Below are 25,128 nucleotides of genomic sequence, written 5' to 3'. Positions count from 1 at the left end.
TTCATGAACTCATTGTTTTTTTCCTTTTAAGATATGGATAGAAGAAAAAGAAAACAAATTTATGAAGATCCACCACCACCAAAAAAGGTAAATTAAAGTTACATTCTTTTCTCAAACAAATGGATTTTTGAATATCAATTCTATTTGTGTTCATAGATCTCTAGAAGAGAAGCTAGTACATTTAGAGAGATAGAAGAAGTTGAAAATTCAGAGGGTATAATATTAATACAAGCCTAATTTGATTTTTCAGTCAGTGACTAACATCATATCTCTTTGTCACCAAAGGAATGGTATATATACTTTTTCCTTACAAACCAGACCGATAGAGATCATAAAGAGCTCCAGTTCGATCAAAGACGAAAGGGACACCATCTTCAGGAGCAGCTCGAACAAAGACAACCGGTGGTTTATCTACATGACAACAAAACACAATTAATGAATACTAGCATTGATTAGAAAAGCAAAGGTAAAGGTGGTTTAGTTTGATCAGAAAAGTAAAACACCTAGTAAACTAATCTAAGGTCACAAAAGGTAAACCAAGAGAAAGTAGCAGTACCATAGTCATCATAAGGCATGGGAGAGGGTGGTTTCACTTCAACATCATCCATCTCTGCATCGCATAAACACACACGAGTTAAACATCAGAATAGGTAGCAGCCAAAGAATAAAAAGAAGAAACCAATAGAGTTAAAACGAAATTTGTCACCTTCGTCCTTAGGCTTGACCCTGAAGATGGGAATTTCAAACTGTTTTCCGCGACGCCAAAGTTCGACTTGATAGATCTGCGATGTAGGAGCGGATGAGGCCATATCGGTAGCCCAGAATGTTAACCAGCAGAGGAGACCATTGGCAAATTTGAAATTAGCTGAGACATGCTCGACAAACACAAGTTTAGATCCATGAGCTTCATTGTGTTTCTCAATGGCAAAGAGTGTCACATCACGGATCACATCAGCATTGGTTCGTATATCGCTGATAGGTGGTGAATTTTCCAACGGCCTTATATGGAACATGTAGTCATATTTCTCCCAATCAACCGTGAAACCCTAATTAAGCCAAAAAAGACTTCTTATCAGATTCCGATTTTCGAATTAACCCTAATTTTGAAGGAAAGGAAGCTTAAAAATTAAAGTTGAATAGTACCTCGGATTTATGGAATTCGTAGTGAAACAAACAATACTGTCGAAGATACTCATCATCTTCCACGTTTCCTAGCTTGAGATGTTTCCAGGACGATTTCGATCCTTCGCAAGCTTTGTCCAACTTCGGGATCTTTTCAGGCCGGCCACAGTTAACCTCCTTCAAAACAGAGTCCGCCATGATTAGATCGGAACCCTAACGGCTAACGCACACTTAGCGAGAGGTGAATGAGAGAGAGGTAATAGAAGACAATTATCGTGTTTGTTTTCTTTTTTGAAATATAGATGGATGAATGATGATGATGATTTGAGAAAAAAAAAGCTCATGAGAAGCCCATTTAGTAGTGAAAGAGAAGGCTCAAATATTAGATGAATGGCTCATGAGAAGCCCACTTAACTGGGCTCATTAGAAGCCCATTAAGAGTGAAAGAAAAGTCTCAAATAGTCGTCTCCGTCATTGTCGTTGCTTTCCTCCTCCTTCTCCTCCGTCCAGTGTCATCACTGTCATGGCGCCCAGAATTTTACTCTGTGGAGATCCTCTTGGACGTCTCAATCAGCTCTTCAAGCGTGTCCAATCGGTCTCTATCACTATCTTTCTCCTTCTGCTCTCCGATTTCACCTGATTCTGTATCTCCAATTTTTAAATCGAACTCCAATTTTTGCAGGTTAGCAAATCTGCTGGTCCCTTTGATGCTCTGATTTGCGTCGGACAGTTTTTTCCCGATTCTCCAGAAATTCTAGATGAGTTTTTGGATTACGTCGAAGGTCGAGCTCAAGTTCCGATTCCTACTTACTTCACCGGAGACTATGGTGTCGTCGCACCCAAAATCTTATCGACGACTTCGAAGAAAGCTGAGAATCAAGGGTTTAAGATGGATGGACTCGAAGTTTGCCACAATTTGTTTTGGTTAAGAGGAAGTGGGAAGTTCAGTCTCCATGGTAAGGGTTTTGCTAATATCATAAAAGTATCAATCTTTATCAGTTTTTTTTGATAAGTTGTTTTGTTTAGGTTTGTCTGTTGCTTACTTATCTGGTAGACAATCATCTGAGAGTCAATTTGGGAAATATAGTCAAGATGATGTTGATGCTCTTCGTGCACTTGCTGAGGAACCTGGAGGAGTTGATTTGTTCTTAACATATCCTTTTTCGTATTAGTTGATGAAATTAGAACTGTGGATACATTTCTCTATTGTTCTACTTGTCGTCCTTAATTAGTGTATTACTAATGAATGGCCTGCGGGAGTCACAAACAGAGCTGCGGTTTCTGATATTCCTGTTGGAATTTCTGATTCCTCTTGTAGTGATTCCACTGTTTCTGAGTTGGTAATGGAAGTTAAACCTCGGTAAGTGCTTTTTCGATTCTAATATTGTTGTTACTGGGGAATTTTGATCACTTAGTTATGAACTTAATTTGCGGTTTCTGTTTCCTTTTGTGGTAGCTATCACATTGCAGGTTCTATGGGGGTATTTTATGCCCGTGAACCTTACCTCAACGCTGAATCTACTCATGTAACTCGCTTTATTGGTCTTGCTCAAGTTGGAAATAAAAACAAACAGGTGTGTTCTATAGTTCCTTTCAACTCGAGCTTGGTATCTTATTAATTTTTTCTGAAGATTTTGGTACCTCTCTGTTTGATCACTTGCCTCCTGAGTGGTACTCTTAACTGTATGTATGGCTCCTCCTAAGATGGATATACTTTGGATGCAGAATCTATGCAAACACATGTAGCACATCAGACTGTTTTTTTTTTTTTTTTTGCGTTTTCTGATGATTTCATGCAGTTTTCATATATTCTTCAATTTTACTTCTTTTTTCCACTTTTTAGAAATTTCTTCATGCGCTTTCTCCTACACCAACATCTACCATGTCACCAGCAGAGCTTAGTGCAAAGCCTCCAAAAACTACGCTATGGCCTTATAATTTACAAGATGGAGCTGCTGAATCGAAGAAGAGGCCAAACGATAGTGACTCTGATTCACAGTATTGGAGGTATGATGTCCCAAAGCGGCAAAAGAGTGGATCTCAAGGGGAAAAGCTCTGTTTCAAATTTGTCTGCTCAGGTTCCTGTCCTCGTGGTGAAGATTGCCATTTCCAACACAACGCTGAAGCAAGAGAACAGTGTCGTAGAGGTGTTTGTCTTGATCTTATCATCAAAGGTAAGTGTGAAAAAGGCCCAGAGTGCAGCTACAAGCATGAGTTTCAAGATGAAAGTAGCATACAAAGGAAGCCCAGATCTGAGAATGCTAACAGGTATATTCTAATCTAGCTTCTGAGAACATATATGCCATTTGGACTCGGGGTGGAGACAGTAATTGTCAAATCAAAATTGCTTTTCTCAGGTCAAAAGAATGCTGGTTTTGTCTATCAAGCCCGAGTGTGGAGTCACATTTAATCGTCAGTGTAGGGGAAAGTTTTTATTGTGCTCTACCCAAAGGTTCGCTAGTCGAAGATCACATATTGATAATCCCAATCGAACATTTGCCCAATACTCTGGTTTTATCCCCTGAGGTTGAATCAGAGCTCAGTAGATACCAAAATGGTCTGAGAAATTGTTATAAGAGCCAAGGAAATGATGCAGTTTTCTTTGAATTGGTCTCTAAACGTGTTTCTCATGCTAACCTCCAAGTAAGAAAAGTTCCTATTGCAAATCAGGTGGATCTTTTTGAATTTAAAAGTTACTTACAGTAGTCTACCTTATGTAGGTTGTTCCTGTTCCATCATCCAGAGCTCGTCTTCTTCCTAATATCTTTAGTCTGGCGGCTGAAAAACTGGGCTTTAAGCTTGTGACTAAAAAGTGTAAGCTGATTTTCTTACTGTTTTTCTTCTCAATGTTATAGAATCAATGGACCCTATCTTATAACTCAGTGATGTTGTCTTTGTTGCAGTTAATGATAGTACTGATGGCAGAAAATATCTGCAGAAGGAATATAATGCGGCATTGGGTCTCTTCTATGTGGAACTTCCTGATGGAACTGTGCTATCACACACCTTGGAAGAAAACGAAGTATTCCCTGCGCAGTTTGGACGGGAGGTAAGACAATTCATGAATGGATTGCGACTTTGCTATTATACTACTAAAGAAAGATGCCATTGATAACACAATATTCATACGCATGAAGAGTCAAACATTATGTTCTGTTTAATACAGAGTGACCATTCACAAAAGAACTTTCATGCTAAGATCATAATATATGACATTTTGGATTCGAATAGATAGATAACTTCTGATCCACCTTAACAATATTTTGAGATCCTTAAGGCGTTTTGTTGCTATAGAAATGACATTGGATTTTACAGGTTCTAGCAGGGTTGCTAAAGATCCCAGATAGGGCCGATTGGAGAAACTGTAAAATTAGCCAAGAAGAGGAGGCAAAGCTGGCTGAAGATTTCAAGAAACAATTTCAAGAATTTGACCCTTGCCAATAACCTTACTGAACAAAAGATACGATTAGATGCTATCTTGTGGGCATCAATCATGCTAAACTCAGTCTCCAGTGCACTCAGGTATTGTGTTTCTGTTCCAGTTTAATACCAAATTTCTATTATCTTTTGACGTTTATGTTTTCTTCTAACCACCTTTGGACTTAATATTTTCTCTAGGTCAGAAGCTGAATCATGCGAAGCATCGTCGTTTAGAAATAGGTTTGTCAACAGTGTTCTTTGTTTGGTCAGTTAAAAGCTAACAGTCTTCCATCAGTTTCCTTACTATTTTACTGGTTAGTTGTTACCTATCTTGTTCTTCTATTAAACATTTTTTTTGATATATTATTGTTTGTTGAGATGTAAGAGAGTGATCATCACAGAAACACACAACAGTCATGGTAGAATTTGCTTCACCTGTTTTCACCTAAACTACTGACTTCTTGTTGGTTGGTAATAATGTACATTTTTTTTTCCTTTACAGTAATTAATCGCAATCATTTCTAGCCAAGACATACTTTAATTCTAGAATGGTTAATAATCAAATAAAAAAACAGATAGTATCTGATCAATGTGGGTTTCAGCATCAATCTTTGATCACTGAATGAAATCCACTTTTGTCATAACAGTGAGATTAAAGCTGGTTTTAGTGAATCAGATTCAACTCTCTAGCATTTAAAAGATGTACCTTGAGAATGTGGTTTTTATCACATGGTAAAAGAGAAGAGAAACATTGATCTCTTCATCTTTAAGGGTTAACTTAAGCTTTCTTTTGCTGCTCCCGCTGTTGTTGTTGCAGCTTTAGCAAAAGAGTAAAGGAAACAAAAGAAAACTTCATCATCAACAAGGGTTTATAGATTCTGTCTATGCCTCTACACATGGCTCTTTACCTTCTCATTTCCTTTAATGTGAAAGTGAATTTTGATGGTCCCAAAAAATTTAGGTCTCTATAAATGCATCAACTACCCTCTAATTTTCTAGTAATTTAAGCTAATTTGCATCTTTTCTAGATTAATTTTCCCATTTATTGTTGTTTACCTTATTTTGGAAAATCTGAATATTATTAATTAAAATTGGCATTGGTACAGTACTAACTGGACTTAGTCGGATCCAGTTCAGAGATCAGAGAGGAATATTTATTAATATCGGTGGGTATATAGTGTAATTAATTGTCACGAGGCTCGACAAGGTTTTTTTGGACCATATAACGAAAATTCGGAAAGATCTCATTATATAGGGAGGCTATAATCTACTAGTAGTAGTTAGAATTATTAGATTAGTACATATTTTGACCACTTTAGATTTTGACATTAATCAAATTCAGTTTTGTAGTATTCATTAATTTTGGTTTAGGTATGGCGATTTTCCATTTTTTTAGTTCGGCTCAAATGTTGTTCGTCCACCTAATTATATTGGACTTTAATGTTATATGATTCAATTCAAAGAATATATACAATAAGATTTGTTTGAACAGTAGTAAAGAAACAAAGAGAGCTAACGTCGTTGTCTGTGAATTGTGTGATCACTTCTTACAGTTAAACGACAAAAAGCCAAACACGAATCTGGTCGTACTGATCGTTGTTTACGTCCCTACACATACGACACCAAATTACGATCTGCATTTCTCGCCACTCCTTTCTCGTATTTTTATGATTTCATCTGTTTTTTTTTTTTTTAAAGTTGTGTCTAGGTATGAGTTACTTGGATATTTGTCGGTGCTTGCATTGAAACGGATTTTTGTTATTTAATTTTGTTTTGTATTCAATCGAAAAATCAAATGGGTCAATCAGAATTTAGACTTTTAAAGTTCAAAGCTAAAAGTCATTAATTAGTGACAACGGAACTGATTCTTACACCACGTGTTTTTATTTATTCTTAGGTGAATTAATTCTTACTAAATGTATTGTGATGAGTTCATACTCTACACATAACCATTTTGCGTATGTAATAAATCAAGATTTGACTTATGCAAACTTCATTTTAAAAGGGGTTGCTTAAATACAGTTTAACTATGTCATTTTCTATTTGAAGTTGAATTTCACATTTTCACTATACCTAATCATTTTTCAGTGATTCTGGTTGGAACTAGCGTATGATTATGGACTCACATTTTCTTAAGCGATTAATACTATAATTTTTGAATAAAATCTATGTTTTTTTTGCCAACAATTATTAATAAAATGACGTTTCTGAACATGATTTTGCATGTAAGATTTTTTCTTTCCAAATTACATTACGGAAAATTATATGCCGAGGTGAGCCGAATCTTGGGAATATGAGCAATAAGATGAAGACAAGTTTGTTATTTTAACTCATTACTAGTATAATTTGTAACCATTATATATACTTTAATTGTTTTTGTTCATCAGTTATCGTTCCATTTTACCAACTGGAGCAGTAGGAAATGTGTAAGCAATACACCACAGATTGCCTATAAAAGTCATATCTTTTTCTGGTATATGTAATTTTAAAGATTAATACATGAAGGAGCGCCTTTGTAATCCATTTCCGGGAGGTCTTCATCCACTATCGAAATACTAAAATAATAGTATGATGAGTACACTTTTCTTTTTGGTCAACAATGTGATCATTTAACTTGTGCGACTTGATCTTCGACATGAATTTGCATTTTAAATCTTCACATTCGACTTATGATCAATAATATATAGGTCTCCCTTTAATTAGAGGGAAACATATTTACAAGATGTTACGTCGGTGATATCGTTGTGCCTGTCAATTAAAGTGAATTGTTGCTATCGGTTATCACAACCAAAGATTTTTATCTATCTTTCTTTTTTCATAAAGCAAACAAAGTAAAATATGAAAACAACGTTTGTGATTCTTCTGAAGGGAATGAAGTTTAAAATAGAATATCAATATACGAAACTTACTCTTTAACCAAGCAGGATTGATTGTGTTACTTTGAATATGAAGGAAACATGCGTATATATGATTTTACGTTATGGTTATGGACTTATGGTAATATTATAAACAAAAAATCAGTTTCAAAAGCTAATCCAAACTAAGAATTTATATATATATTTTTTGGTTAAGGTTGGATTAACGGGATATAGGATAGGGTTAATTTTGTCTCCTCATTGGATTCCTTTTTCTTTATATTCAACAAATTCTACAATACAAAACAAATTACAATCGATTCCACTACTTATTAGATTTTGACTGTTGAGATTAATCATTATGAAAACTTAGACTACATGATTTACACTCTAGAAATTGATAATTTACATGAAATATGCAAAATATTGAACATCTATTGTGTTTGACAAAAAACAAATAGAACATCTATTGTATGTTGTTAATATCTTTCAAAAAGTGACATTTATAAGTATCTTAAAAGTGGGTTTAGCATAAATCTTATCTCATTGACATGATATAACCTTACACTTTTTTCTTATTAATAAACAAATTCCAAAAAAATGGTGGTTGGTTAATCAATCTTAAAGATTCAGCCGAAAAAACCAATTTTTAATTCCCTTTATTATAGATTCTTTTTTGTTGTCTCACTACAATTACATAGATTTTAGTTTCTAGTTTGTATGAATTTGGAAAACGCTTTTTCTCACACCAATGAATTAAACATAAGTGTAGGAAATCCATTGACTAATATTAACACAACCTTTAAGAAGAAAGAATTTTAAACTAAATTCACTTCTTCAACCACAAATGGAGAAAAAAGGTCAATAATAAACAAATGAATTATAAAACCCCACTAGGCTTCTCTCAGACAAAACACACACACACACTAGTTTCCTCCATTGACACTATCCCACTACCTTCAAAAATCCCACCTTTTCTGTTCAATCAAATCTCTCTCTCTTGATCTCTCTTGACCAATCGAGAGCAAAAAAAAAAAAAACGTTTTTGTTCAAACATGAAGATGAAAGATTAATTGCACATAGAGACTACTTTTGATTACTACCGTTCTCTTCCACCAAACTCGTTTCTGTCTTTAATTTTCTTATTTTTGTTTGTGAACATTAAAGTCTCACAAAAAAAAAATCATTCCTTTGCTTATTTCTCACTGTTCCTTTGCTTCTTCTTCTTCTTGCGGTTGAAGTCATTTCTTCTTCTTCTGCCACTTCGATTGCTTTAAACTTGGAGATTAAGATTACACATCAAATAATTCTTCTTTGTCTTCCTCGTGATCATCGAGGAAGCTTGATCTCTTCTATGGAATGGAGAATTTGACTCTCCTCCTTAGGATCTGTCTTGTTTCGTCGGTTTTAGTTGCTGCTTCTTCCTCAGGTATGTTTATACAATTATTTGTTTTCACTTTTTCAATAATTGGGATTAGATTAGACCCATATGGATCAATTTGGTAAATTTGCATTCTTTTTTGTGCATTATGTTTGCTAAATTCTCAACTTTGTTTTTGTTTAATAAACTCTGCTAGTGATGAAAAAAGGAAACTTTATTATTGCAAACACAATGCGATTTTACAATGTGATTTTTTTTTTTATGCTTTCGTGTAAACTAAAATTTTGTTATAAATGGTTTAAAACTCAGGATCGGAATTGTTATCTCCGTTATCATCACCACCGTCTCCATTACCCGAAACTTCAAAAGGGTTTGGTCAAGCACCGAGTAATTCACCTGAATCTCACAAATCCGACAATGTGCCACCGTCTAAAGCTTCTTCTCAACCGTCTCTTCCTCCTTTAGCTGATTTGGCAGCTCCACCACCGTCAGATTCCGTCGGAGGTAAAGCACCGGCCGGTGTGCCTGTTGTCTTTGTTCCTAATGCTCCAGGTATGTAACTTGGATTGGATTGAAATGTTGATTCTCTTCACAGACAATTGATCGAACACTTGGCAGTCATTTTGAACCACTAGAATTGTGTACTGAATTTTCGATTTTTATCGGGTTTTGATTCGTTCTTCAGCTCCAGCTACAATACCCGTTAAGGATTTGCCCGTAGCTTCGCCTCCGGTTCTTCAACCCATTACACCGATTGCTTCACCACCTCGATTCATTCCAGGAGATGCACCAAAGGAGCCTCCTTTCTCAGGAAGAGTTACTCCAGGTATGTGTATATACTACCAATTGAAATTTTGAAACTTTAGCATAAATCTTGAGTCTTTAACTTGCAATGTCGTCTAATCCGCAGCCCCGGTTTCATCACCTGTTTCGGATATTCCTCCAATTCCATCAGTGGCTCTGCCTCCGCCTACACCGAGCAATGTACCTCCTAGAAATGCTTCTAACAATCACAAGCCTCCTCCTATCGAAAAGTCTATTGCTCCTGGTATAGTACCATGTTTTGCTCCCCTCTTACTTCAATCATATACGTTATTTTAATGGCAAAAACTCATCTGTGGTCTCTGAATCAGTTGCATCACCACCAACAATATCAATTGACATTGCACCACCAGTACATCCCGTCATACCTAAGTTAACACCCTCGAGCTCACCTGGTATGCGGTTGCTGAATGACTTTAGTCACATTGTCACGAAAATGTGTCTCTTTATCCTCTGATATCTCTCTAAAACCATGCAGTACCTACCTCGACTCCAACTAAGGGATCTCCGAGAAGAAATCCGCCAACTACCCACCCAGTTTTCCCCATAGAATCTCCTGCTGTCTCACCAGGTTTGCTAAACTTTTGAATGTGTTTATCCGTAAGAAAACCTTAGCCAGGATATCAACATTTCCTCTTCTTTTCTAGATCATGCTGCAAATCCAGTAAAACATCCGCCCCCCAGCGATAACGGAGATGATAGTAAAAGTCCGGGTGCTGCACCGGCAAATGAAACTGCTAAACCCTTACCTGTCTTCCCACATAAAGGTTAGTTTTTAAGGCATCAATCATATAAGTTACTGTTGTTTCCGGTGTAAAGAAGACAAGGAGACTAAATTCATGTTATTATTACATTGCAGCTTCTCCTCCTTCGATTGCTCCCTCAGCCCCAAAATTTAACAGACACTCTCATCATACATCTCCATCTACTACTCCACCGCCAGATTCTACTCCTAGTAATGTACACCACCATCCTTCATCACCATCTCCTCCTCCTCTATCTTCACACCATCAACATCATCAAGAACGAAAGAAAATCGCAGATAGTCCAGCTCCTTCACCACTGCCACCGCATCTCATATCTCCAAAGAAGTCAAACCGTAAAGGTTTCCACTTTACCATAGCCTTTGAGATACTTCTATTGGCCAGCCATCTTAATTCTCTGTTTTTCCTATGTTTTGTTATTATAGGTTCAATGACTCCTCCTCCACAATCGCACCATGCTCCTTCTCCTCCCATTCCTGATTCTTTGATTTCTCCTGCTCACGCTCCAGTCTCTTTCTCTATGAAACGCATCTCCCCGGCTCTAGCACCTTCTCCAACCCAAGGTTTGATTCCCCGCTCATAATTTGTCCAATAGGCAAAATCTGTTTTAAGAAAAAAAAACTCTTTGCTTGATGTGAAATCCTAAATTATGTTTATTTCTCCTGAAGTGTTTCCTCTCAGGTCCTCTTCAAGACCTTCAAAATCTCGGAAATTCCCTCTAGGTCCACCTCTTCAAGCATTTCCTCCTCCTCCCCCTAATTCAGGTTTGTTGAGATTTTTTCAGTTGTTTTGGGAACAAAACTGTCTTTATGTGGTTCTTGTTTTGGTGTGAAACCAATTGCTGTTATTGTGTTTCTCCAGATTGTTCTTCAACTATTTGTTTGGAACCGTACACAAACACACCTCCGGGATCTCCATGTGGCTGTGTCTGGCCAATTCAAGTTGAGCTACGCCTTAGCATGGCGCTCTACGACTTCTTCCCAATGGTTTCAGAATTTGCTCGGGAAATCAGCGCCGGAGTTTTCATGAAACAGAGCCAAGTCCGTATAATGGGAGCTAACGCGGCCAGCGAACAACCTGAGAAATCCATTGTTCTAATCGATTTAGTACCGCTTGGAGATAAATTCGATAACATGACTGCAATGCTGACTTACCAGAGATTCTGGAGTAAAAAAGTCTATATAGATGAACCAATCTTTGGCGGATACGACGTGATTTACGTGCGTTATCCTGGTTTACCCGCTTCCCCGCCAACTTCTGGTATGACCATTATAGATCAAGGACCGTACTCTGGTAATAATAACGGAAGGGCGGTCAAACCGCTCGGAGTTGATGTTCCAAGGAAGCCGCGCAAGAAAGAGCTCAATGGTGGAAGTATTGCTGTGATTGTTTTATCCGCAGCTGCTTTTATCGGTTTATGTTTCGTTATCGTTTGGTTCTTGGTTTTCCGGCGACAAAGAGATCGACGACGTCTTTCGAAAAGAACACCACTTGCTCGCCCTTCACTGCCTTCCCTCTCGAAACCATCAGGTAAAAAATGGTTACTAGTTACTACTACTGTTGCTCTTGGAAGAAACATGAAATAACTTATCTGAATTTGCAGGCTCGGCGAGATCTTTAACTGGAAGCCGATTTAGCTCAACTTCATTGTCATTTGAATCCAGCATTGCTCCGTTTACTCTCTCTGCAAAGACTTTCACCGCAAGTGAAATAATGAAAGCTACAAATAACTTTGATGAATCGAGGGTTCTTGGTGAAGGCGGATTTGGACGAGTTTACGAAGGTGTTTTCGATGACGGAACTAAAGTAGCAGTTAAGGTATTGAAGAGAGATGACCAGCAAGGTAGCAGGGAGTTCTTAGCCGAAGTGGAAATGCTTAGTCGTCTTCATCACAGAAACCTCGTGAATTTAATTGGTATTTGTATCGAAGATCGTAACCGTTCCCTGGTTTATGAACTCATACCAAATGGCAGCGTTGAATCTCACCTCCACGGTATGTTTTCCAGACCTTAAATACCCCAATCTGGTCTTTGGTTTTCAGACTTCATTGTAGTTTGGTTATTTCGATCGATATGGTTTTGGTGCTGTTTAGTTTGCTTATCTTTGAAATCAATCTCTTGTTTTCTATCTGTTTCTTATCCAGGGATTGATAAAGCATCTTCGCCTTTAGATTGGGATGCTCGGTTGAAGATAGCTCTTGGTGCGGCCCGTGGTTTAGCGTATTTACACGAAGACTCGAGCCCGCGAGTTATACACAGAGACTTCAAGTCCAGCAACATCTTGCTGGAAAACGATTTCACACCTAAAGTATCTGACTTTGGATTGGCTCGTAACGCCCTTGATGATGAAGATAACAGACATATATCGACACGCGTTATGGGAACGTTTGGGTAAGATAATAAAAACCAGAATCGGTACAAACTGCTTCAGACTGTTTTTTTTCCTGTTCCGATTTTAACTTATATAAATGTTGCTTTCTAATAGGTATGTGGCACCGGAATACGCAATGACAGGGCATCTTTTGGTGAAGAGTGATGTGTATAGTTACGGAGTTGTGCTTCTCGAGCTACTTACAGGGCGGAAACCAGTGGATATGTCTCAACCGCCCGGACAAGAGAACTTAGTTTCATGGACTCGGCCTTTTCTTACGAGTGCAGAAGGGCTTGCAGCTATTATAGATCAGTCTTTAGGACCCGAGATCTCATTCGATAGCATAGCTAAAGTCGCGGCAATAGCTTCTATGTGCGTTCAACCAGAAGTATCACACCGTCCTTTCATGGGAGAAGTAGTGCAAGCTTTGAAACTTGTCAGCAACGAATGTGATGAAGCTAAAGAACTCAATTCTTTAACTTCTATCTCTAAAGACGATTTTAGAGATGACACTCAAGCTGAGAGCTCTTGTGGTGACAGCTCAGCAAGGATGGCTCGGTATCCATTGCTACCAAATTACGACTCTGAGCCTGATACAGAGAGAGGATTATCTACATCGGAAATGTACACGGGGTCAGGGAGGTTCGAGAGACAGTCTAACTCGGGTCCCTTGACCTCGGGTCGAGGCAAGAGTTTCTGGCAAAAGATGAGGAGATTATCGACCGGAAGCTTGAGTGAGCATGGAACACCAACGGTCATGTTACGATCCGGTTCTCGCTAAACAATCTTTTGCCTACAGAACACTGAAGAGTTTTTGATTGCCCGTTTAAGTTAAGAGACTGAAAGGAAAGAAGGTGCCTTCTCCTACAAGCAAAACTCTTTGCCTCATGGAAACCGGTTAAGATAAAACCAGGAGTGATCATTTCCCGGTTCAAAATTTTTAGTTGAATAGATCTGTTTATCTGAGAAGAAGAAACAAGAGATTCTGTTAAATCTAATTTGAATGTACATATCACGTTTTAAAGTAACAGGCTTAAGCATTAAGTATCATCATCCTTCACAATTCCAGTTCGAATAGAGAAGATTGGTTTTGAGCATCTCTAAGCAAACGAAAATGGGCTTTAGGCCTATAAGCCATTCATATCCTGATTGGTTACGTTTGGACCAATGAATCATAAAAGTTGTGTGCATCGATGAATATAAATTCAGTTGTGCTTAAAAAGAGTAAGTAATTGGGAAGAGAGAGAGTCAGCGTCGCATCGCTGCAAGAGAAAAAACTGTACAGTGACCAAACAGATGGCACGTCCCTGTAAATTTCAAAATCAATTCGAAACCCATTTAAGTCTTTTCACATCACTATATTTATGTTTTTTTTTGCTATGAGAAACATTAAAGAAAAATATCCACCCACTTTTGGTTTTATCAGGGAAAAGTCTAACCAGTGTATTCAAAATTACTCACCGACCAGCTTCCTAATTTTAGTAACTCCTCATTAACTTTCTTAACTTTTTCCATACCTTTTCCTGTATTTTATTTTCTTCTTTACAGTATAGAAAAGAAAATCCGATTCCATTTGAAATGGTAATGTAAATTATTTCGTCACAAATTGTATATTTGTATTATATCAGAAGACACTTTTTCCTTTGTCTTTTAATTTTCTTGGTGAAACTTAACTAGAAGAAATACAAAAATTATATTATTAAAACGTGTAACATATTTTCAACAAAAAGACAGCTGATAATTTATTGATTTAGACTTTATAATTTCCATCATTCGGACCCACTTACAGACTCAATTCACTGTATTTATAGATATTATCATAAAAATGTTATAATTTTTTATATGTAATATATCTACACTTAATTCTATATATAAATGTGTGTAAGAAGAAAATCACAACAATATTATTGTACGGTCTCTCTCTCATTTTTGTTAATTCTTTCTCACTTGATTTGAGAGAAAATGGAAGAAATGAGGAACAAAGTAGACGAGAACGGAAAAAATACGACCGCGAAGGAAGTGACGAAGAAGACGACGATGCTCGTTGCCGGAGAGTATGACGAGTATACACCGGATGAAATCATGAGTCTCGTTGAGTCTTCTTCACCGACAATGACGACGACGGAGATCGAAGGAACTAACTTTTCCGGCGAGGGGAGTTTTAGAGTGAGGTTTATCGACGACCCGTACGCTATGCCGGTGGTTGTTCAGTCGTCTTCCGGTTACATCACGATCAATGTCAACGAAGAAAGCTGTGGTCCGTCCTTTTCAGACAGCGACTCTTCCGTCATGGCAAGCGTCGACGCTAGTGGTCTGTTCGGTTGCTGTTTCGAATACGGAAACGAGAAAGGCGGCGCGTGGAGTACAAACGAGGTGAGAGCGAGTGAGTATGAGTGGAACGACGATATGTTGGCGAGGTTTCTAGGCGAAGACTGTGTTTGACCGTTTTGTCGTATTTTCGAGAAAGCATGATATTTGAAGGTAGTTTGGTCATTAACTTGGAAGGTAATTATGGTGAAAAAAGGTGAAAATGATTTACACGTTTGTTAATAGGAGGAAGAAAAATGGAATATCAGTAAATGTTAGTAGTAGAGTAGGTCTAGTTAGTAGTTAAGTGGTTTAATGTGACCATTTTGGTAATTTCGTCACACTGCGGTACTAATTTCTCTAATATGGTTTTATTTTAGGGTATATTTTTTAAATATGAAAACTACTGAACCCCTAAGTAAAATGAATGCTCTATTTACAAATCCATCCTTAGATTTTTACATGTGTTATCATCATCGACTCATAGTCTAATAATGTACATGGATTATTTATTGGGCCTACTTGAAGGCCCAATAGCCATAAAGATTAGAAGATCAAGGCGTAAAAAGGTTCCAACTTCAAGAGATGATTGAAACAGTTATTTGCTTGAACAAACGAAAATGTTATGGTAAATAGAAACACTCCTTTATTCTGTGAATTTTATTTAGCCATAGATGATGACTAGTAGTAGGATACAGTTATACATATACATGTTGTATAATTTTTGTAATCACTGCACAAAGCCATAAAAGAAAAAAAATTCCAGCTCTGTCTCTATCTTCAAAGCAAAGCCAGAGAAAGATATAGACAAACGAATCAAACAGCTTGCTTCTGTCCTGAAAACTCGGAATCAGAAGAAGCTTTTCATGTTCTTTTAACCAAAGAGATTCCGTTAGGATCACCACCTAACTCTTCGAACACAACTATAAGGTTTTGAGACTTAAGCCATGAACGAGGTACATGGTACCATCTTTGTGAAGCTTCACCACAATTACTTAAGCATTTCTTTGCGTCGAAAGTTCCAGCGTAGTTACAACGTCCACAAGATCCTTGAGCTTTATATGCAGGCCAATGACGTCCAATATTTCTACCGTTTATCCAAACTTGACCTTTTCCCATTGTGTTCATGTCTAAAGCCAATGGTTCATTTCCTGCTGGTGTAGCAAACGTAGACTGCAACATATAGAAGAATGTTTTTTTTCAGTTTATTCATTGTGTCTAAGTTTGTGTATAGACATTAGTTTAATCCTTGTGTTTTTTCTTACCTTGTACCAGGTTAATGGTTGCTTCTTCGCCACAAATGATCCTTGAGTCCATCTCACACCGGAACTCTCTGTGTTGGTATGAAGACTCAAAGCCTCACCCTTTACACCAATCTGTTCAAATCAAATTTAAATCCATTATTATGATTGTTTTGTTGTTACTAGGAAACTTAAAGTTAAGTGGTTTTGAATTTCAGTGGAGGACCTTATAGGACCATTTCCATTTCGACATGTCCCATGTTCCTGAGTTTACTCCCTTCAATGTGACCGGACCAAGAACTCCTTTATTCCACTGTTCAAAATGTGTACCAACGTTCTGCAAACAAAACAAGAGCCACAAAGTTCAGAACCTAATTATCTTCTTGGCACAAAAACTGCTTTTAAAGATCCATCAAGAACTTACCGGGAGACCCACTGCAACACTCAGAAGAGCAATCTTGTTGACACCTGCATGTAGTTTGATCTTCTGGCTAAAGGTTAGTTTTGGGTGGTCAAGTCCTCCATAAGCAGTTCCTGAAACAGAGCAAATTCCAACAATGTTTTCAAGTTACAGGACTAAAACAACACAGAGACTAGACAAGCTTCCATTGTTTCTCTTATATTACCTGAAAGCTGACCATTGACAAACACATGAAGAGCATGTCCAGCTGACATAACTGTAAGAAGAGGTGAATCACCAGTCTTCAAAAATGTCTCACCGGAACCGATTGTAATGCTGAGTAAAATACACATAAACCATACCAACCGTGAGGATCTTTCCGAAGATTGAGACAAAAACAAAGAGAGTTTTGATGTTCTTATACTTACTCTGTTATATACCAAAAATAGTCAGATTTGTCCCAAGTCATGCTTATTTGTTCCACAAGCCCGTTTCTTGCAAACGTACCAGCTTCATTCGCTGTAGGAGTCGCTTCGTTGAATGATCCCCAAGAGAATTTAGTACCAGTAGGAACCATATTCCTGTGTACGCTTGGTGCATTGACCTGTTTATTCAAAAACACAGAGGGTCAATTCAATCTAAATATCAAGAAGGTAGCTTTCTTGACAAAGAAGTTTCTTGTTCTGTCTTACCTTTGCAGTGTTGTAAACCTCTGTTTTGCAATCAGGTAAAATACTGACTGACCAAGGAGGCAAATCATATGGGAATCCACGGAACAGAACTCTCGCTGCAGAGTTCTCATCTTTGTTCGATAAAAACGCAGCACAAGATGATTTAGACCAGAACACATAAGCCTGAAAGCAACATGCAAAAGCATGAGGTTTGTTTCTCATTTGAAATCTAAACATAAGTAAGTTAAAAAAAAAGCTTTGATCGTTACTTCTTGCTTAGCTCCAAGCGATGTAACGGTAGCATCAGCAGAAAGCAAAGCTGGCTCACTAAGTTTGATGGCTTTATGCAATGCTTTCAAGTGACTATACTTTGGTTCTCTTGGTAAGCCTTTTTGAAGTAAACAGAATTAGGTTAGCTAATCATTCAGAGATATTTATTATATCTTTTGAGTTTGGTTTAGTACCGTATTCATCGAGAGGAGCGTCATAGTCATAGCTTGAAGCCATGAACTCACCGGCTGTTCTGTCGAAATTTGTTCCTCCATGATACTATAAAAAGGTATATAAACACACATTAAGCCAAAAAAAAAAGAAGTGAAAACATCTATGTGCATTCATATGTAACTCTGTTTTATTTTTGTTACCATATAGTAATTGACGAGGGAACCTCCTTTTTGGATAAATCGTGCAACGGAGTATGCAATATCTTCGACTGGTCTGTATGGTACCGCACCTCCAAAATCTGTGTACCTGAGATTTGATTTACATATTTGAAACAGTGGTTTACTTGTTTTGAAAGAATGAAAATTGATATCTCTTAATCTATGATTTTTTATCAAACTAAAAGTTTCTAGGCATGTTGATGTTGTGACTTACCAACCAGTCCAATTCTCTGTCCACATCTTTGGCTTGTTGATTGAGTTCGGTTTGAAATCTTCACAGTAATAACCATTGCATGTGTCTATCTGTATTTTTTTTTTTTACAAATAACCATTAGTAATAGAAATAGAAAGGAGGAAAACAGAGGAATTAGAGAGAATCTAACCAACAAGAACAAAAAAACTCTAAACCATTTTTAATTTCTTGTTATGTTGATGACATGCTTTGGTAGTAATAAACCCGAGTCAACGGTTATCAAAGAAAACCCCAAAAAATCATACCGGTTTGGTACTTCATACTTAAAATTTCTTATATATAAAACAAAAACTTTTTGTGTAGCAAAACAAAAATAAAACTTTGTGTTGTAGTTCAGCCAGAATATTATGCATATGATAAGAAAGAACGTACGATAGGACCAGGAGCATCTTCTTGCTTGCACATAATCCATGGAACACCAGTTGAGAGTCCTAATGCCATTTGAGCTACCCATTTTGTATAAGCCTTTCCCGGTGCTCCTATTTCCCATTCCACTGGTCCATATTCATTCTCAATCTGTCCATATCATTTTTTTTTTCATTTTTACACAATTAATTAAATAAAAACATTTAATTTGTTCCCTCCATTTTTAATCATTGGTTAATGATATTTAATGTAACAAACAACAACAGACCTGTGCAAGAATGATGGGTCCTCCTTGAGTTTGAAACAACTTTTCTGCTTTCATCATCCATACAATCTTTTCAGTGAATTTCTTCATTGCAGCCTTTCCAATATCAATAAGAATTCATATTTAATCATCCAATCAGAAGATAAAAAAAAAGGTTTAATATATGAGAGGGCAAAAGTGAGTTTTTGTTTAGAGTTTCAAACCTTGAAAGGTTCATTATCCGTCCTAAAAGCCATACCGGGAACAAATTTGAGCCAAACCGGAAATCCCCTAAAAAACCATAACAAATATTAAAAAAATAAAATTTGATAACCAATCATTTTAGGACGGATAATGAACCTTTCAAGGAGGGAATGAGTGTTTAAATTTATTTACCCAAAATTCCATTCAGCACAAACATAAGGGCCAATTCTGAGATTAACATAGAGACCAGCTTGGTGCACCAACTTGATGAACTTAACCAAATCATACCTGTCTCCAAAATAATACTGAAGAAAAAATCATAAAGAAAATTTAGAAGACATGTGACTTGTGAGAGAAGAAAATTCAATTTTAAAAACATTTTAGTATATTTTCTTGAAAATTACTTGTCCAGGAGAAGGTTCATGGCCATTCCAAAAAACATAAGTCTCAATAACATCCAAGCCTCCTTCTTTGGCTTTCTGTATTAGGCCAGGCCACATCTACACACAAAACAGAGCATTCAATGAATCATTTAATTTCTTTCAAATAAAAACACTTTAAAAAAATATATTATGCAGATAATAAGCAAAACCCATGTGAAGGAAAAATCTTGGAAATGAAACACATTGCATAAAAATCAAAATAAGCCAATCGAATTCAGAAAAACAGAGAGATAGAAGAAAACTTTGATCAGAAGTTATAAAAATCCATTGAAAGTGAAATAATCAAATTTTAGAAGAAACATATAAGTTAAAAATGTGAATAAAGATTGTTACCTCAGGGGTGCTTCGTGGATAGTGAATGGAACCGGAGAGAAGGATTCTTCTTTGTCCATTGATGATCACAGCTTTACGATCATAAGAGACTGATGCTTTTACTATACAACTCAATGATAAACAACAAAGAATTGCCAGAAAAATGCAGGACTTATCTCTAAAGTTCAATACCATTTTCTTTAGATATTTTCAGATAAAGAAGATTCTGTTAAAAGGATATGTTGGGTTTGGATTAAATGATTGTTTTGGAGTTATATATATAAGGGAGAGAAAGAGAGAGGGTGATACATATAACTATATAAAGGTTGATGTAGGTATAGATTTGATGGAGTGTATATCTGTTATCTATTCTGAGAAGGGATTTAAAGATAGAAGAGAGTCTTCTAATCTCTTTGCTTTGTGCGGGTGACTTTGAAACGTCACAACCTACTATTTTGATTTTTTTTTTGAGTATTTTTTTCTCATTTTCCTATAACTTTTTATTTTGTTCTGTTATTGACTAGGTAGTTCACCCATGAGATGAGGGGCGTTAACAATATTAGGAAAAAATAAAATAAAATCTAGAAAATATTTAATTTTCAGAAGTTGTAAATAGGATATTCAATGGAGTAAAAATTTATGTGAAAGTGAGTTAAAAAAAAAAATGAAAGTTAGAAATAAAAATATTCTGAAATGATGATGAAAATTAAATAATAATCAAGAGTAAGAATAAGTATGTGATAAAACAAAAATTTATGGAAATTAATAGTATTACATAGAAATGATGGTTGAAAAAAACTGTGTTTAAGTATGTTTTAATGCTATTGTTGACCCAAAATAAAAAACAGAAGATCAAATTGAATATGATAGAACTTGTATGTGTAAACTTTGTTGCAAGCAAAAAAAATGTATTAACTTTAGTTTGATTCATAAAAAAAGTTTAGAGTACAAAACAAAGTTTCTTTTCCTTTGTAAGCGAAAAGCCATTGTGTATGGATATACTTTCTTAAGTTGAATTTTTTTTCATTATGTAAGATTGTAGTAATGTGATGAGATATATTAGTTCACATCTTTGGTTTCATCTTGACTCTTGAGAACGAAAGTCAAGTTGCCGCATTCATTACGTAATTAAAGCTCCACCTTCCACCGGACTTGGCCTAAAGAAATTAGAAAGACTCAAAGACATATGCGCCTCTATATTCTGAGCTGAAAATCTACACTAATCTCCGGAAATTGTAAGCTAACTATATGGTAATCAAATTAAGGTTCATTTTGGTTTTAGTTACAATAACATTTGTTTTACCAAGTTTAAACATCTTGAATATGTACGGAAAATATGGTGGGTGAACATACATATAATTTATTTAAACCGGGGTGCATACAAGAATAGCTTACGTCTAGCTAGTCCATATAATTGATATAGAAATTTACTGGAAAACATATTCTCTTCGTTTTAATATAATTTGAAACCGGTCTTTTTATATTTTCAGTATGTTCAACAAAATAATTATAAAAAAATATATGTCGTAGTTGCTAACAAACGGTAGCTTGAAAAATAAGTTATATCTTTCTTTTCAAATAAAGTAACTAAGGCTAATAATGTAAGTCATGCATCTCAGATTTTCCATGCATCTATCGCTAAATCAAATTAATAATCAGAATTGGTTGACTCTTTTTGTTGCTTTCTGATAATTGAGATGGCTGTCTCAAATCTTGTTACCAGTGGGTTAATGCTTAATATAGCATTCATCAGATTTTTCATTCTACTGTACAATACTGCCAATCAAATACTATATTGAAAGATATATAACCATTAGCAAAGATATCACATAATAATAAATACATACATTTATTTTTGGTTGATGTAAAAGGTATATATGCACTAACTAACCTTACACTTTCTATTAATTAAGTAAAATAACCTCTAGTGGTTGAATGTGGAATTGCACTTACGTACACGATCCTAATAATGATATATATATCAATGATTTTGTGCTGGTTTTTTAACAAATAACATGTTATTATAACATTTATACGATCATTCCACGTCATAATTTAAATCGGAACCCACAATAACTACAGTTTGATTTCAGACAGAAACCAAACCTCCGTGCGTGTTATGTGTGTGGAAAGCCTTTACTACTTTTAATTTATAACCTCACAAGCCTTTCTGATTCGATCCTCATTATTATCCAGATGGATAAACTGTCTTTCATTCAGTTATTCCAGCCAAGTAGATTAGTTAGCCACGTCACGCAACAATGTTTCGTCCTAGTGGGTCACAAGTTGGTTCTGTTTACTCTTTTTTTTTTCTATAAATATATGGGTCACTAATCTTTTGTTACCTAAATTAGATAATTATGTATAAATGGACGACCCCAAGTGTCGAGGTCTATATTTCAATTTCAACGTGAAAAGAAATATATATATTTTCAACTTCAATTTGCGTCATCGAATATTCAATCTTTGATGTCATAATCAACTACCAAATCTTATATTCGATAACTAATGAATTACGATGTTTATCTACAAAACTCAAAAAGAAGTTTATTTTTATTCTTGTTATAAAATGATAGTTACCTAACTAACTCGATCACGAAACCAATATAATCCACGATTTTGTGAAAGGAAATTATTATTTCTGGCTTCTATTTTCAGACACTTAGGCTAGACTATACGTCAATGGTCTTAATCATATATTTACTTTTCTTAGTATTACACAATTTTTTTGTGAAATAATAATTTTTTTTTTTATAACATATCACTTTCCAAATTCAAAGGTTATTTTTATTGTTTTAACGTTGTTAAAATGAGCTCGAATCTTGTTTGAAGATCATTTACGTTTATAAAAATTAGCACAACTTTTCAAATATTGGTTGTAAACTAGAAAGATTATTATATAAGATTGTGTAGTATAATGATAATTGATGATTAATATAATTGTCATTTGAATTATAAAGCTCATATCGAATGCGTGGTGCTGAAATTATATGAGATTCCATGTGATCCGTTTTTAGGATGGAAGATGATCTCTTTTTATTGAAGGTTACTGTGTGACAGTGAGATAAACATGCTGATTAATGTAACATACCATATAAAAATGGATTCATTTAATAGTGATGAATGTCGTTGTCCCAAAAATAATATTCAAATTTTTTTTAATAAGTCAAATTTTAAGTCGCATATTGCATGGTGTCTCTTTCAGCTGGCGGCTGGGTCTGTGGATAACCACTTTCCCTCGTTATAATATTCAATTCATTGTACCGATTAGATAAATAAACTAACTAGTTAAAATGGTTTATCTTAATTAATTGAGTGGTTTCATAATAAAACTAGTTAAGCAGTGACAGAAGTCTTTTAACGTGTACATACTACATAATGTTTGACAATCATTGATTGTTGTCAACTTATTAATATGTAAGTTTCAACTAATTCGTTTCTTCGGTCACTAAACTTGTCTCAATATAATTATTCAAATAGATAATTATGAAAGTGATATTCTGTTATCACACACACATCAATGCATGGGTGATGTGTCTTGTTAATGGAAAATGCAACTACAATACGTTCATAGTATTTTAATCAGAAAAAGAAAGAAAGATATTTGTTTAGCTTTAGTGTAGAATGAGTTATGTCCTAATGAGATTATGCTCCATCCCCAATATTTAGAAATGGACCATACGTTAGAGTGAAATATTCATGGTCTTATAAGAAAATCCAGTTATACGTTAGCATACTGCAATTCTCCAATATTTTCATTTTCATTTTTTTATGTTTAGTTCTGATACATAATGTCTCTATATATTTTTCATGAATGAATTACAAACTTAAAATTAAAATTATAGTAATAGAAAAGCTACAAGTTAAAATTTAAAACTTTATCTTACAAATAAAGTGCTGTGAATCGGTGATTGTTTTAAAATCGACATATTGATCAGGTTTTGCTTGCTAATTTCTTAACTAACCAAGGTAATTTAAAGACGAATAAATTACTGTATTTGTGCATTGCTATATTTTCTTCTTATAAAATTTTTTAAATATGAGCTCATTAAGTCTTGAGATGTAAGGAAAATATATGGAGCTCAAAAAGTGTTGTACTTTTTGTTAGTTGGATCGGTTAATTGCGCCAAACACGTATATACCACAGAGCCAATGGTGGTTCATGACCACATAACCACTGTCCAACTGTGGCTCAACAACATGGCTCATTTGTTTGCTTTGACCACACCACACGCACCTAAAGTTACCTAACCCTTTAGGCATCTCCATCTCTCTTTCTTACATGATTCTAATTTCATATCCTTTTTTAGATATATATTTTTGGTTTTGCTTGTAATTCATACAACGTTCACATTTGGTTAATTTTCTTAACTTTATTCATTTGTTTTCATTTTGATTTTTATTTATTTTGTTTGCTTGTAATGCATACAATGTTCACATTTTAGTTAGTTGGGGAGGATAAAAATAATCTGAAAGTATTAAATATTAGTTGATCAATGTCTAGTTCGACCTCCAACCCAAGTGTTATCAACCCCATTTTTTAGCTCAAGTTACAACAATAATATCCAAATTCACTAAGTAGTAAGTAGCGCTCTAAGCTAGTTTCTAAGTTTTTTTTTTTTTTTTTTTTTTTAAGTTTATAAGTTGATGATTAAGTGGTTGCAGTCAAATGATTTTGTCTAGTTAATTAGTCGGAATCCGATATTAAATCTGATTAGGTGAAGACTTCGGACCTGTCAAATTGCTTAGAGTTGAAACCCTTCCTATAAATATATATTTTGATTTATTCTGTCTACACTGAAATAGGTATTGGGTCAGTTTTGGCTTGTGTTTTAGCTAAACTAAACTAATCAGTTTATATTTTATACATAAATCAAGGTTTTCTTTAATTAATGTGTAGTTGGAAAAAAAAACAAATAATGTTTTTATTTATGTATATTTTTTTGGTTGGTTTGGTTTGGCCGTTTGGGTAAGTTTTTTTTTTCTTTTATGATCCCTAGTTGTAGAAGTGTAATCTAGCTGGTTAGGAAAAAATAGTTAGAAAAAAACTCTTCACATTTTCTAAACTACCTATAAATAAATACAAACTCGACCAAACACGATGAAATCACAACCAATATATAATGAGTAACAGATTATATTCTGGGCTTGAAGTTTGGAACCGACTATGTAAACATTACTGTACCGTCGAATAATGCTCCACATTAAATGGACCAGAATCCATTACTAAATGGATCAATGTGAAACTAGTGCACTTCATTCCGTAATAAAACCTTATTAATTATATTCAT

The 25,128-nt window shown here is 35.3% G+C and overlaps 5 protein-coding genes across 7 annotated transcripts; 3 read left to right on the top strand and 2 right to left on the bottom strand.

Annotated features, from left to right (window-relative positions):
* Positions 1-58: 58 nt before the first annotated feature.
* Positions 59-1,454, bottom strand: AT5G56910 (Proteinase inhibitor I25, cystatin, conserved region). The gene is made up of 4 exons (NM_125073.4): positions 1,144-1,454; positions 707-1,046; positions 557-610; positions 59-411 (listed from the first exon to the last, which is right to left on the bottom strand). Exons 1-4 carry the CDS (start codon positions 1,318-1,320, stop codon positions 308-310), a joined length of 675 nt encoding a protein of 224 aa, NP_200501.1. The 5' UTR covers positions 1,321-1,454; the 3' UTR covers positions 59-307.
* A 96-nt stretch (positions 1,455-1,550) lies between these two features.
* AT5G56900 (CwfJ-like family protein / zinc finger (CCCH-type) family protein) lies at positions 1,551-5,071 on the top strand. Of its 3 annotated transcripts, NM_203216.3 has the most exons (11): positions 1,551-1,717; positions 1,805-2,078; positions 2,149-2,275; positions 2,363-2,482; positions 2,579-2,696; positions 2,966-3,390; positions 3,480-3,765; positions 3,843-3,936; positions 4,026-4,171; positions 4,438-4,644; positions 4,741-5,071. In NM_203216.3, the coding sequence occupies exons 1-10, from the start codon at positions 1,646-1,648 to the stop codon at positions 4,564-4,566; spliced, it is 1,791 nt and encodes a 596-aa protein (NP_974945.2). In that variant the 5' UTR covers positions 1,551-1,645; the 3' UTR covers positions 4,567-4,644; positions 4,741-5,071. The 3 variants fall into 3 exon arrangements, with proteins under 3 accessions (NP_974945.2, NP_200500.2, NP_001330052.1); NM_125072.3 differs by having other exon boundaries at positions 1,646-1,717; positions 2,149-2,482; positions 4,741-4,990; NM_001345224.1 differs by lacking the exon at positions 1,551-1,717 and having other exon boundaries at positions 1,739-2,078; positions 4,741-5,055.
* Positions 5,072-8,300: 3,229 nt separating this feature from the next.
* On the top strand, positions 8,301-13,893 carry AT5G56890 (Protein kinase superfamily protein). Its single transcript, NM_148141.3, has 14 exons — positions 8,301-8,826; positions 9,088-9,330; positions 9,464-9,604; positions 9,689-9,826; positions 9,912-9,995; positions 10,079-10,171; positions 10,248-10,367; positions 10,460-10,705; positions 10,790-10,927; positions 11,033-11,128; positions 11,226-11,894; positions 11,968-12,357; positions 12,508-12,754; positions 12,849-13,893. Exons 1-14 carry the CDS (start codon positions 8,757-8,759, stop codon positions 13,513-13,515), a joined length of 3,342 nt encoding a protein of 1,113 aa, NP_680446.1. The 5' UTR covers positions 8,301-8,756; the 3' UTR covers positions 13,516-13,893.
* A 713-nt stretch (positions 13,894-14,606) lies between these two features.
* AT5G56880 (uncharacterized protein) lies at positions 14,607-15,552 on the top strand. Its single transcript, NM_125071.3, has one exon. It carries the CDS (start codon positions 14,697-14,699, stop codon positions 15,174-15,176), a length of 480 nt encoding a protein of 159 aa, NP_200499.1. The 5' UTR covers positions 14,607-14,696; the 3' UTR covers positions 15,177-15,552.
* Positions 14,644-20,407, bottom strand: BGAL4 (beta-galactosidase 4). Its single transcript, NM_125070.3, has 17 exons — positions 19,859-20,407; positions 19,487-19,582; positions 19,275-19,387; positions 19,103-19,169; positions 18,903-18,995; positions 18,641-18,784; positions 18,230-18,318; positions 17,998-18,103; positions 17,818-17,902; positions 17,623-17,741; positions 17,375-17,536; positions 17,111-17,286; positions 16,909-17,018; positions 16,707-16,816; positions 16,509-16,619; positions 16,307-16,417; positions 14,644-16,214 (listed from the first exon to the last, which is right to left on the bottom strand). Exons 1-17 carry the CDS (start codon positions 20,030-20,032, stop codon positions 15,906-15,908), a joined length of 2,175 nt encoding a protein of 724 aa, NP_200498.1. The 5' UTR covers positions 20,033-20,407; the 3' UTR covers positions 14,644-15,905.
* Between the last annotated feature and the right edge of the window lie 4,721 nt (positions 20,408-25,128).

The sequence above is a fragment of the Arabidopsis thaliana genome, chromosome 5, assembly GCF_000001735.4.
Source record: "Arabidopsis thaliana chromosome 5, partial sequence".
NCBI classification, from domain to species: domain Eukaryota; kingdom Viridiplantae; phylum Streptophyta; class Magnoliopsida; order Brassicales; family Brassicaceae; genus Arabidopsis; species Arabidopsis thaliana.
This window is presented reverse-complemented; position numbering and strand designations above follow the sequence as displayed.